Source organism: Lepidochelys kempii, chromosome 5 (assembly GCF_965140265.1).
Source record: "Lepidochelys kempii isolate rLepKem1 chromosome 5, rLepKem1.hap2, whole genome shotgun sequence".
In the NCBI taxonomy this organism is placed as follows: domain Eukaryota; kingdom Metazoa; phylum Chordata; order Testudines; family Cheloniidae; genus Lepidochelys; species Lepidochelys kempii.
In genome coordinates, this window is record NC_133260.1 from 95,943,729 (window position 1) to 95,957,697 (window position 13,969).

The 13,969-nt window shown below is 40.3% G+C and overlaps 1 protein-coding gene across 5 annotated transcripts in view; it reads right to left on the reverse strand.

Moving 5' to 3' along the window:
• The window catches only part of VPS13A (vacuolar protein sorting 13 homolog A), a 259,919-nt gene that overhangs the window by 147,270 nt on the left and 98,680 nt on the right, over positions 1-13,969 (reverse strand). For all 5 annotated transcript variants that reach the window (XM_073345105.1, XM_073345103.1, XM_073345104.1 and 2 more), the window contains exons 24-29: positions 5,674-5,758; positions 3,895-4,067; positions 2,136-2,292; positions 1,220-1,299; positions 985-1,044; positions 734-887 (exon numbers count right to left, since the gene is read on the reverse strand). In XM_073345105.1, coding sequence (XP_073201206.1) covers positions 734-887; positions 985-1,044; positions 1,220-1,299; positions 2,136-2,292; positions 3,895-4,067; positions 5,674-5,758 — 709 coding nt within the window. The remainder of the gene's footprint in view (positions 1-733; positions 888-984; positions 1,045-1,219; positions 1,300-2,135; positions 2,293-3,894; positions 4,068-5,673; positions 5,759-13,969) is intronic.

Consider the following 13,969-nt stretch of genomic DNA (forward strand, 5'->3'; position numbering starts at 1 on the left):
ATGGCACCAAGGAATCCGCAGTGTATATAGGGAAGCCTCAAATCATACCAAAATACATTAAGTGCATGTGGAATGGCATACTAGTCCACAGTCAACATTTAAAATCTGCACACAACATCCACAATTAGGGATCCGATACACAGTTGCAGGCTTGAACAGGTGGGCATAAATCAAACTGGAACAGGGATCCAATTAAACTGTATAACAGGTGCAGAACAACCAATAGCCAGACAGGTTCCAATTTACATATTGGACCAAACTGACATTAATTAGCCTATGCCAACAACTTGGAGAATGAGGTTGAATGAGGGTATCTGTACTAACCACTGACACAGTAAGAAAGAACTGGTTGAGGCCCCTAGTATATCCCTGGTATTGAGTGCCTGGATCCACAAAGATGCATAAAACTAATAGTCAACATTCTTACACAGCATTCTGCCTGAAAACAATCCATTTCTGCTCTTCTCATGCTTTTTCATAAGTGCTATTGACCAGTGGAGTGAAAAAAGTTTGATTTCAATAATTATTCTTCCTTTCCTTCATTTCCAGGCTTATATGACTGAAGGGCTCTCTACTTCTCCATCTTCCAACAGTTAACATTTTCCCTGTCATCAAGAACTTCTCCCCACCTCTGCAACTAAGGACATGGTCACATGTCCCATGTGGTGGGGGGATGGGGGACAAAGGGCAAAGCAAAAAGAAGCGGGGGGAACCAAGATAAAAACCAACTTACTTAATTTTTTAAGAACATCCTTTTTCTCTTCTTTTTCCTGGACTAGCTCTTCTGTTATTTTAGTCTCTTGTTTTGGTAGAAGATTATTTAGGTAATTCATGGCATTTAGAAGTGCTTCATTATGCAAATGAACATCTAGAGAGGAGAAATTCACCTACAAAAAAAGGCATTTTTAGCCGGAACATATTTTCCAAAAAGCTTTTTCCAAAATAAGAATAATACACAAACGTAAAAACAAATGATAGTCATACCTTTAACAGCTGCAGAACATTCTTGTAAGCCGTTTTCAATTCGGGTCCATTAATATCAGCCTATTCCCCCAGAAAAAAATAATTAAAATAAAAATCTGCAAACTTCATACAGAAAGTTTACTGCAAAACCTACTACAGCTCCATGCATTTTACTTTTTAGATACCATATACACAAACAATTTTAAAGGAAGTCACCAGAAAGATTAAGGAAATGACATTTCTAAAGTTTTCTTACCTTTACATATTCCAGTGTAAGAAGATCATCCTCTGTATTATCCAAAGTTGTAATGATGTAAACAGGTTTGTCTTTATCATCTTTTTTTAAAAAAAATTAATGTTAAAATAGCTTGGTTGACACTTATTTTTTCAAGAAAATGCAAATAATTAAAACTTAATATACAAGTGTTTTATAATCAGTTATGTAAATGCATATGGGATTATAAAACAGACTGTCACTGTAGCGTAGGATCAGTAGTGACCCATCCATACTGTTGAATGTTTATTGAATGTTTCTGCTAAAATGATCAGCAGCAACACAGTTAATGTTGACATTTGGACTGTGATCATTGTGCAGCATAGTTAGCTCCCCATTGTAACGTACCAAAGCAGTATACAGCTCTGAGTTGGATTTTACTCAGGAAGCAATTTCAAGAACACAGCAGCGCACTGGTTCATGATTTGTAAGATTTCCTTTGCAATCATTAGGGCAAAAATATTTTTTTAAATGAAAACCTACAATATTACACACAAACATGGCAACCAGAGTGCATGCTGGTACAGTCTTATCTATGAAATAAAATCCAATTGTTGGAGATATACAGGTGATTCCCATGGCGGTTACAATCATGTGTCTTGCGGGACAAGGATGATTGTAATTAAAAAAAAGGGTTCATGGAAGTGATGACATGTCTCATGTGGCCTAGGAACAGGGGATTTTATGGATGATGTACTTTTCCTGGTATCAAAAGGGGTAAAGTGAAAGAAATAGTGTCCAGGAATAATTGGTTTCTCTCTCCCACTATTAATTTTTGAGGAATGGATCCTGCAACTTTAGCTGACATAAGGGAGCCCAACAGACTTTCTGAAATGAACTCTTCACCATACTATTGTAGATCTGCTAATCAATTTTAGAGCATCATGTACATTCTTACCCATATACTCTGGACACAGTAAACAGACTTCTCTAAGAAAAGCATTTACAGCCATATCAAATGTTCTTAGTTTAAGTTCAGTGCCTAATCCTACAACTTCTAGCTGCAGCACAGGCTTTTCAGTACCATCAGCAAGACGACACAACTGCATTAAGACCTGGGAAAAAACAACATAATAAGGCATAATGTGATAATGGTGACACACAAAGTATAGTTTCATCAGAGTTCGTATTCAGTGAATATCCAATTCAAATATAATTTTAGACAGAAAATGTTCCTTGAAAAAACTCTGAAGAATATCCATTCAGTATTAAAATTGCTAATACTGGATGCTGCCATTTCTATAAAACAAAACAGCAAAAGAAGAATGTGTATGAAATAAAACTTCATTCTTAAAAGCAGCTCCACAAACAGTTCAAGAAAGTTAATCTCATTCAGAGCCAGATTCTCAGCTCACGTAATCTAGTATAGCTCTACTGATTTCAAATGAGCTATGCTGATTTACATTGGCTGAGGATCTGTCTCTCTGTCTGAACATCATTTAACACCGCAGTCTGCACTACAGTCACACAGCCGTGTTCAATGGAGAACAAGGTTGGTCTCATGGCACAGGCATTCCTTGTTTCCAGCTGCTTCTACAAGTCTTCGGTTCTTCACTTCAAAGAGAACAATCGAAACAAGGAGACCAAATCTCTCTCTCTTTCTACTAGAGGCTGGTCCTACATACGAAGTAGAGGAAACAGGAGCTCCCCTCAAGTACTAAATCCAACGAATGGGAAAGGAACACCATACATAATAGACGCCTCTATCAATATAATCTACACTATGAAATAGTTTAAGAACCCCGATATAGGCAAATTTCAAATACAGAAAGTGTTAGATTTTATGTACGGATAAGACTTTCAGAACTACACTTATTCTTAGTCTGTCAACACAGTGGGCAAGCAGCTGCATCTTACATCTGGAGAGGACCTACCATATTGAAGGTGTTACCATAATCCAAACAAAAATAATAATTTTCATGATTTTTATGAGCCAAGTGTTCTGCATGAGAATACAAGACAACTCATCAAAACTTTATTTCATATAATGTCTTTCATACAAGCACTGACCTGAGGTAGCTTTACATAGTTAAAAAGATAGTGCATAGCATAATTTATAGGGAAAAATAATGCAAATAAAACCAAAGCCCTGCACAGTAAATGTGCCAAATTTTTAGTCATGAGACCAATAACTGAGGCCAAGAGAAACCAAAGATAGCTAGCAAAATGAATATTGTTAGATTTTAAGGTAACTGTTTAAAGATGGAGCATTAATGGGGCAGAAAGGCTGTTCCAGATGGAAAGAGCTGCAGACATGGCTCTCCCACTGACCATGGAAAGTTTTGGAGAAGGGGAGATAAAGCTGGGAAGTAAAAGGGAACAAGAACATAGTAGTTTTATTTTTAAAGAAAGCATAGAGTAAAAGTAAACTCAAAAATGAAATAAATGGAAAGATAGTGGAGGTGTTTGAGAATAGAGTGAAGGGATGTATTTCTTCATGCAGACAAGAACGCAGGCAGTTGCATCCTGCACATGTTAGACTTTGGACAGTTGGGACTTGGAGGACACGGAAGAGCTGCAGCCATCAAACCAAGAGGCAACAATGGCATTAATGAGGATTTGAACATAGGCGTAAGCAACATATATGAACCACGTTGTGGAGATGCTAGATGCAGACTAGAGTATATTTAGGAGAAAGAAAAAAAAAGTAACATTACCTCAGGTATTTCAAATCTTAGCTGGAATTCTGTCATATTCTTCAAAGATTCTTGCTTCTGTACCCTTTTCCTTCTGGCACTGTTAACCCTGGTCAGAGAGCCAGAAGATGCCTCAAAAAATGGCATCTCCTCCACAGGACTGGTGGGGGCATCATAAAATTCTTCTTCCGATTCTAAATTTAAAGTTTTATTAATGATCACTTAATGACTATTTAAATTTCATACCAACAGTTATTTTGCAGTAATATAGTACAGAATTTATTTGAAATATCATCTATGGACAATTACACATGAATATGGTAAGATTATCCAGTAAATAATTAGACACAATCAACGATAAGGTTAAAGCTTTTAAAGGGCTCTTTGAATGAGTGTATTTTGAAAACGCCATTCTTTGATAAAGACTGAATGTGTGATATATAGAGAAGATATGTATGTGACAGAATGTCTAAATGCACCATATAGAGCAAAACACAGGAATGAAATTAAAATAATGCCCAAGTAACTATTAAAATAATAAATGATCAAACAGCTCCACGTACAATGTAATACAAGTAAAATCAGAAATATATCAATTTGAAATCTAGTCTTTCTTTTAAAAAAATGACTTAAAAGTGGTTACAGATACATCTGCCCTTGGTCTGTCTGTCTGTCTGTCATCTTTTGTAATTTTAAGAAAATGTTTTACTCTCCACTGTTGCCATGTGAATAACTCACACAAACAAGTGGGGAAGTGAACTACACTCTGCATTGAGAGCACTCAGTGTAAATTTTTTTAAAAAAGGAGAATTATATTTTTCTCTAATCTTGTTTTAAATGATCATATATATTACATGTAAAAGTAAGCAAAAAAGTGGTCAGATGTTATTTTTATATTATCTTTTTTACATTTAAGGAGGTCTTTAATACTAGAAACACCATTAACCTATGTAACTAAACTTTTTAAATGTAATCTACAAATGGGATTTTATAACCGCCTTATAAAAATATGTATTCAAACGTGATTTGTCTCTCATGGCACATTTTCTATTTGATCGTTATTATTTCACTGCAGTATCATTCAGAAAAAAAATCATAAGCTCGAATGGGGAAGCCTTAAGCAAGAGTATTTTCAACAGCAGCAAAAACATAAAATACTGGATTTTTTTTCTTTTTTTTTTTTTTGCATGAACATCTCCTCCTTGCCCTGCCCCAAATGTGCTCCTGTGTGAGAGTGCTCTTTTTAAAAAGAGCAAAAACTCTGCTGCACACAAACTTCCAAGTGGCTACCTATAAACATACGGTATATTTTGAACTCATTTTTAATTTATGCAGTCTCATGAATGTTTTCTGGCCATTAAAACAAATTTTGCACAAAGATTTTAAAAGAAAGTAAAAGGTACTCTCACACTTGAACATACGACCATCCAGCATATTCAAAGCATAAAAAAGGAAACAGGCAGCAAAAAAAATATCACCATTCCTGTTTGTTAGAAGACATACAATGAAATAGTTATGACACAACAGTTCTCTCCACATCACCTGAATCTTCCAACTGGGGAAGAAAATGATACATACTCAGAAGCTTGATCATATCTTTATGCTCAACATGAACTTATGAATCAGAGCCCCCAAATACTAACAAAAATAACTACACAATGCCACATTAGAATATTGTAGTTTTTTATGTTTACTTTTCACCATCTTTGTATTCTTAATATTGCACTTAATTTGATAATTTTTATTGACATATTATAGTACCTATTTAAGAAAATGTGCTCTAAAATAGTTTATCTTTACCTGACTCAGTTAATGAATGAAGTTCCAAAAATGGAAGTACATTTTGTGAGACATGCGGTGTTGCAAGCAGAGGAGTGACTGCAATCTGAAACAGAAGACAACATGAAAAAAAAAAACTAATTTAAAAATATTTTAATTCAATTTTCCTGTCCATTTCGACTGACTACAGCTATTTCAGACAACTAATTTGTATATATTTTATGACTTTACAGTAATAAGAAAACATTTCTGTATCAATGATTTTTAATTATCTGTTAAAAATAACACCTTAAATCAGAAGTTTCCAAATTGTGGGCACGCCTTCCTGGGCATGAGGACCTGGCAGATCATGAAGGGCCAGGGTCAGCACAGGGCTCTGTCCAGCAAGGAAAGTGGATGGGGCTCTGTGTCAGCAGTCCTGGCTGCCAGGACCAGGCTCCCTGCCTGTCTCACTCCCTCACTGTTACAGTTGCAGCAGCCACCAACTGGCAGTCTGCTGGGCAGGTCGGCAGAGACTCTGCAAGTGGGGAGTGGAAGGCTGAACACCAGGAGTACTGAGCCCCCTACTGGACAGGGCCCCCTCCTGATTCCAGTGCTTCAGCGCAGCCCAAGAGCACAGAGTGCTGTCCTCCTCCCCTGCCAGACAGAGCCTGGAGAAGTAAGCGAAGTAGGAGAAGTAGATGGGGCCATGCTGAAGGGCCAGGGTCAATACGGGGCTCTGTCTGGCAAGGGGCCAGTACTCATGAAGTACAGCCTTATACTCTCCTCCTGACCCCAGCCTTTCAGCACAGCGCTCTGGGGAGCGAGATGGGCAGGACTTGGGTCCCAGCAGCCAAGACAAACCAAGTGCTGCAGGGAGCTGAAGGCTTCCTCAAGTGCCACACGGTTAGCAACCCCAATCTCCCTGGGTACTGTGCACCTCACCCTCAAACCCAGCCCCTGCCTCCTCCCCTACCCCTAAAGATTCTTGCCTGCTCCTACTGTGCAACTCCCCGTCTTTTGCCCCAGCCTCCCCTCCCCATAACTGTTCCTCCTGCCCTACCCCTAACTCCCCCATCTTCCCTACCTATTACCCCTTGCCTTCCACCTCACCATAAATTTCCCCTTCTATACCCAGCACAGCACCCATTATACCTGCCACTACCCCTTACATTCTTCTTTCTCTGCAGCTCTTAGCCCTGCTGTTAGCCACATAAGGAGAAGTGAAGTAGCCCCTAAAAGTAGTAAGGGAACCCACCCAAACCCCAGAGCCCCCTATAATTTGAGCACTGCCACCAGCTGCACTTCATTTTTGGTTTTTACCAATTTTCTCCAGATTTTTAAATTAAAATAAAATAAGAGAAAATAAGGGCCATACTACGAATTCCCCTTCAGAAAGATCCTATTGCTGCTGTTACACAGGGGTTTTGTCCCTCAAATCACAAGATTACCAGAGCATAGTACCAAAACTTCCTTAACCAATGTGCTCATGCCAAGTCAGCACCTCCTAACTCCCACATGCTATCTATATAGCTGATGTGAGTGTGAGGTTTCACTCAGATGTTCTTTGTACTCTATTGGAGATCAATTGTTTTGGTGTTCGACAATTCTGAGTGAATGGAATATTTCGTGAAGTGAAAAATTGACATGCTGATTCTGGGGAAGGAATAAATAGAGCCATGAAAAATAGTAAATATCCTTCCTGCTTGGACTTGGGGTTCATATAGTCCTCGACTGCAATGTGTTGTTTGTGCTGAAGTTCTTGCTCAGAATAGCAAAAATCCAAGAAAACTAAAGCGCCATTTGGAGACCAAACATCATGCCCTCAAAGATAAAACCACAAGATTTTTTTTTTTTTTTAAAACAAAAGCTCTTTCAACTGAAAGGACAGATGAATCAAAGAACACTGCCCTAAGCACTTTAAGCATCTGACGCGGTCTCTCGTCAAACACCAAGAAGTGGAAAGTTTTGTTTGATTGGTCACAGTCATGTGCTGCCAGCAGCGATTGAAATGGCATTGATAATATGGGGAAAAAAGATTGCTGACCAACAGAGTCTCATGCTAATATCTGAAAACACAGTTAGCTGCAGAATTGCTGATTTGGCAGGAGATGTCAAGAAGGAGATCAAAGTAGTGAGATGCAGCCCTTTTTTCACACTACAAGTTGACAAGAGCACTGACTTTGCCAATGAAGCACAAAGGATGGTTTTCATAAGATACATCTACTCATCTCAGATCAAAGAGACTTTATTTTGCCGTTCTGTCCCAACAAGAACTACTGCTGAAGAGTTGTTCAAAATTTTAGACCAGTACATGATGGATAAAAACATTTAGTGGAATCGTTGTGTCAAGATTTGTATGGATGGGGCAAAAGTCATGACTGGATGCAGTAATGAACTTGTTGCTCAGATGAAAGCTGTTGCACCATACAGTTGCACAGAGAGGCACTGGAGCCATGAATGAAATGGCAAAAGCAGATGTCAGATGTACTGATCACTGCTGTCAAAGTTGTGAACTTCATAAAAGCTTGAGCACCAAACGTATGCCTCTTCTCAGTGCTATGTGAAGAAATGGGATTGTTGCACCAGAAACTTCTGCTTCATACAGAAGTTAGATGGCTGTCACATAGTAAATTTCTGGCAAGAATCTGCAAACTCAGGAAGGAGTGTCTCATGTTTTTGAGCAACTCTGAAACACCATTTCACAATTACTTCCATGACGAGCAATTCCAGGTTTTACTGGGCTTTGTGGCTGACATCTGACAAGCTCAATTAACTTAACCTTTCATTAAAAGACAAGAACTGTAACAGTTTCTTTATGCACAAAAACAGAGATTTGCCAAAATCTTTTGCTACGGTGGGAGTATTTATATGCTGCAAGACAATGCAACTGTGCTCCCGATATGGTCTACTGTCATTATGGACTGTGAAATGTTCTAGAAGTTAAATATGTAATTCATCTTTGAATATTTGTCTCAGCTTTGCACACAATTCAGCAAATAGTTTCCCAAATGAGAGAGAAATGAATTGCAGGACTTCACCTGGGTCTGAAAGCGGTTTTCAGAGGATTTCATACCAAAGATCAAGACTGGCATGAGTCTAAAAGAGAATTTGATTGACTTCGCTGATAACTCTGTTTTGAGAGAGAATTTAAATCACACCTCTTGATTAGTTTTTTCTCTCAGTTTAAAAAGAACTCCCCAAACACCATTAAAATACTTATTCATTTTGCCTCAAGGTATCTATGTGAAGTGGGCTTTTCTTCACTCACACACACACACACTCACACATACAAAGTGTAGAAGCCACTTCAATGTAAAGGCTGATTTGCAACTGAAACTCTTCAAAATCTAACAGAGATTCCATAATTGTGCCAGCAAACAGGTTTATCCTACTCACTGAGACAAATGCAAACCATTAAGCGTTCTTTTATGTCAGAGGTTTTCAATCTTTTTTCATTTGTGAACCCCTAAAAAATTTCAAATGGAGGTACAGACCCCTTTGGAAATCTTAAACATAGTCTGAGGACCGCCAGTGGTCTGCAGAGCACAGGTTGAAAACCACTGTTTTATGTTGATATTTACTCAGTAGAAGAACTGTGGTACTGTGCTATTTATGTTGCTTTCTGTCTAAGCAATATGGATTATTAGCCAAGAAAATAAAATCCTCTTGTTCTGTGCAAAAATACTGTTTCTTAGTATGGGGGTGGCGGGAGGCGCATGCTCATGGGACATCAGTCTCCAAATTGGGGCTCAGCAAAAAAAAGTTTGGGACACTCTGCCTAAGGGTATTAAAATTTAGGGAGAGAGAAATGGGGCAAAACAAGGCCTCACAAATCAGGTGGAAGCAGCAGCTAATAGAAGCTCCTTTAAATGCTATAAGATGACAATGGGAGGTACGCAGAAAGGGCTGGAAGCTCTATTTCACAAATTCAAGAGGTAGGGAGAATGGAAAAGATGGACCTGGAGGGAGGTAGGAAGAGGACAGCTGGACCTGGAAGTTCTATCTTCACAGGGCTGGGAGAAACTAGAAGGCAAGGCAGGGTCTGGAGGCTCCCCCACAAGCCAGGGGGAGGAGGGAATGGAAGAAAGCACATACTAGAAAGCTTCCTCATCTTCCTTTGATCGCTCCCCATAAGCTTCAGAGACTACAAAGAACAGATGGTCCTCCTCAGACTTCCACACAGTACTGGAGAAAGCAGGAGGCAGCAGATGCTGATGGAGCTTTTGATTGGGGATATACATTTCTATTCTAGTCTACATACGTTTTTATACCACAGTCATCACCGCGAAGTCTGAGCATTTTCTAGTAGCACATTAAGCAATATATCTGGACGGACGGACACACACACACAAAGAGCCCTTATATTAGAGAAGGTAAACCCAAAGAAATGTGTCTTGCACTTGGAGTGGAAAGTGGTAATATTTGTGATGGACTGTAGTTCTCGGGGAAGTTCATTTGACAGTCTCAGACACAGACATACCCCCCCCCCCCAAAAAAAAAAACATTCTGCAGAACCAAGCAGCAATTGGGAGCTAGAAGGAATTTTACCATGTGGTCACTAAGAGAGACAGAGGAGCAGAAGACTGTGGGGAAATAGGAGTCTTCACTTCTCATTGGCGCCACTGTGATGACCATGAGGAAAATCACTTTAGCTGAGAGATGTAAAAATCACCATGAAGCCAGATGCTCAAAGGTGACCCATCAGAGCTGACAATATCAGCTTTGAGACCTAGGGTGGTGCTGGGTCCCTAACTGGAGGGTACAATCTATTTATACCCTTTAGAAATCTGACTGTCACTGGGTTAGAACAGGCCAACTTTCCAACAGGGGTGGAAAGCTGAGATTGCAACCAAGTGAACTCTAAGAACTAATTGAGAAACCCAGCTCTTTTAGGTAGAGCAAGTATTCCAGATTGTCATGCACCTTAGCCTATCTATGATAGAGGGATGCTTCACTGCCTGGACCAGACCGAAAAAAAGCTTTCATTCCATAAAATAAATATATCTGGTGAATGGCTTTCGCCTGTTCAGTAAAATATTCCGAACAACGAAAGAGCAATCTGTTTCCCCTTGGGTTAACCACTCAGCATCCACGCAGTAAAGAGAGGGTTCTGAGGATTTGGATGTAGAAAACATCTCTGATTCTGAGATTATATGTCTCTGATCTGGGTAGGACAGAAAGCATTTGAGGGTCTGATAACCAGAGCTGCTTTGGCCAAGCAAGCACTATTTAAGAGCAATTTGATGTGGTGCTATGAATTGAGAACTACCGGGGAATTAAAGAGAGGGAAAACATAAAGCAGGCTGCCCTTCCATTGTAATAAGAACATATCCGTTATTGAAAGTGGACTGTGACACACTCTGGAACAGAGCTGGTAGCATTTCCTGTTCTGTATTAGAGCAAACAGACCTACTACAGGTGTTCACCAAGTATGGAATATCAAACTGACCACTTCAGTTTTGAGACCATTCATGATTCGTTCTGAAGCATCTGTTGAGGTGGTGTGCGACGCAGTTCTGTATCACCAAAAGGTCTGAAGCTTTGAGTGTCACTGAGTTCTGAATGCAAAAATTCCTAAGACTTATTGCTTCCTGGCAAAACCAGTCCCATCTGGTTACCCCACCTATTTAAACAGAGCATTCGCAATGGTGTGGTCAATGAGAACTTATACCATACTGGCATTAACATGTAACAGGAAGCTTGGACAGGACCCATAGACTGCGCTAAGTTTGAGTATATATATGTATACAGCCAGCTCCTGATTCAACCACAGGGCTTGGAGATCCCCGAAGTGTGCTCCCCAGCCTAAGGACAATGTCTGTTCCAAGAGGGAAGGGAAGGTGAGAAGGGAACCTCGCTGCAGACATTGGACAGGTTCATCCACCAGTTTAATGAAGACACAACTCTGGCTGGTACATGAACCAGCGTGTCAAGTTGATGTTTTATTGGACAATAAATAGTCTTCAGCCACCCTGTGTGAACCTCAGGTAGTCTGGTATGCTGAGTAAGCTACTATCTGTCCTAGGAGTCTCAGGCAATTTCTTACAATAGGGTAGACAGCTATATGAAAACAAGCATAGTCAAAAGCAGCATACCAATCATCGGGTTCTAGGGAAGGAATAATGGAAAGCAGGGAAACCATGCAAAACATTATTTTCTTGATAAATCTGTTTAAGTTTCACAGATCTAGGAGAGGCCACAGGCCCCCTCTGGACATCAATATGAGGAAGTAAGAGTAAACCCCCTTTCCCCAGTGCCGTGGAAGTACTTCCACTATAGTTCCTAAATTGAGCAGAGTCTGTATCTCTCACTTGATAATAGACTCCTGAGTTTGATTGGTCACTGAAAAGCAGTGGTCAAGGGAAGAAGGAATGGAGAGAAAATGATCTGTTTTAACAGCATTCCAAGCACCAAGGAAGAGAGAGAGCTTATTCCTTAAGGGAGCAGTACAGCAAGGAAAATCCCAATGGATTGATACGCTCATCTCATCCAAAAAGTCAAACAGGCTGTTTTGAGGTGGGTGGCTGCTTACATGAAGCAACAGCAGGAGGTGGTCTCCTCCTCCAAGACTTATTTCTCCTTTTAATCTGATAAAGTTGTCTTGGGGGATAAAAGGCCTGCCTCTGCTCTACTGAGTACAATACTGTTTTCTCTTAAGAGCTGGCATGTAGATGATCAAGGACCAGAATCCTTGAATCTGGAATCCTTGACAGAATGTAAAGCCTCCTGCACTTTTTCAAACAAGAGTTACATCCCTCAAAGGGTAGGTCCTCAATAGTTTGTTGAATTTTCATAGGTATGCTGAAAGACTGCAACCAAGAGGAACTACACATGGTCACTGCCATTGCCACCATCATCCTGGTCACTGTGCAAGCTACATCTAGTGCAGTTTGGAGGGATGTTCTCATGACCAGATGACCTTCAGCAAGTATCACCTGGAACAACTCATTGGATTTCTCCAGTAATATAGCCAAGAATTTGGACATCATGTCCCAATAAATAAGAAAAATCACATATAATCAGAAGTCCTTGATTATTGGCTATATGAATTTGCAATCCTAACGTTGAATAAATCTGCCAACAAAGTCAGTCCTGTTTTCTTTTTACTTTTTGTCCTTGGGGATAGATTTCATGAGGCCCTGGCACACTTTCATTAACTATCATAACCAAAGACCCAGGGGTCAGAAGGGAGTAAAAGTGTTCAAGTTCTTTGAAGGAACCCGGTATCTATACTCAATTCTTTTAACTATGGGAGGTAAGGATGAGGGTGTCTGCCACAGCATCTCTGTAGGATCCAACATAGCTTTAATAATATGCAATGGCACCCTATCAGGTGCAGTAGTGTGGACGATGTACACCAACTTGTGTGGATTCTCCTGAACTAGCTCCACCTGTATGTCCAAAGATGTAGCCACCCTCTTAACCAGTTCCTGCTACATTTTATAGTCATCGCGTATTGGAAAGGAAGACTTCTGAACCAACAACTCATCTGGAGATAAAGTAGAATTCATGGGAAGGGGAGTGACTTCAGTGTCAGATAGTTGATTCTGACTGTCCCGTTACATACTTTTCAGAAGGAATGATTCCTTCAAGGCAGCATGGTCTTGGGCCACAATGGGGGAGGCTGATCTTGAGAGGGGGTGGGGGCATACCCCAAGTATTCCAGTAGGAAGACTGTGGAAGACCATAAGGCCAAATATGACATCCCCATAAAGTTTTCTCTCTAAACCTGTACTTGTAGGCATGCCTAAGGCATACATGAAAGCGCGTTTCTAAAGAAAGAGGGAAAACCCAGGACTGTAATGTGTGAGTGGTATACAATCCAATCTCTCACTCTGAGTAGGAGGAGGAATAGCCTGTTGGACAACATGGTGCAGTTGTGGGCAGACTCACTGGGGACTGAATGTGGGATTGATGTGTGGACATCAGTACCGAAGGAAACAAACAAATGTTTACAAGCAATCAGTACCAGCTGTCTGCCTGGAAACCGCATTGGTGGCTTTTTCGCAGTCACTGCCAAGGTGAAAAATGGTGGTGAGTCCAGGGCTGCAATGGTATGTACTCACACTGGTTCCAAGAGTGGTCCTAGAATTTGCATAGCTGAAGGGGATGGTCCATGTCCGTTTGTAATAGTGGAGAGTCCAGCACCAAGAAGCACAGGAGGTCCTTTGTCACCTCACAGGTCTCTGGCATTGTCAACACCAACAAGGCTGACAGCACTCCACTGTGTGGCACTGCTGAAATGGAGGCAGGTTCCACAATTGAAAGGGTAGTTAGTGCTGGTCTCAACAATAGCAAGGATGGCACTGGAGTCAGCGACAGCTATCCATCGGTA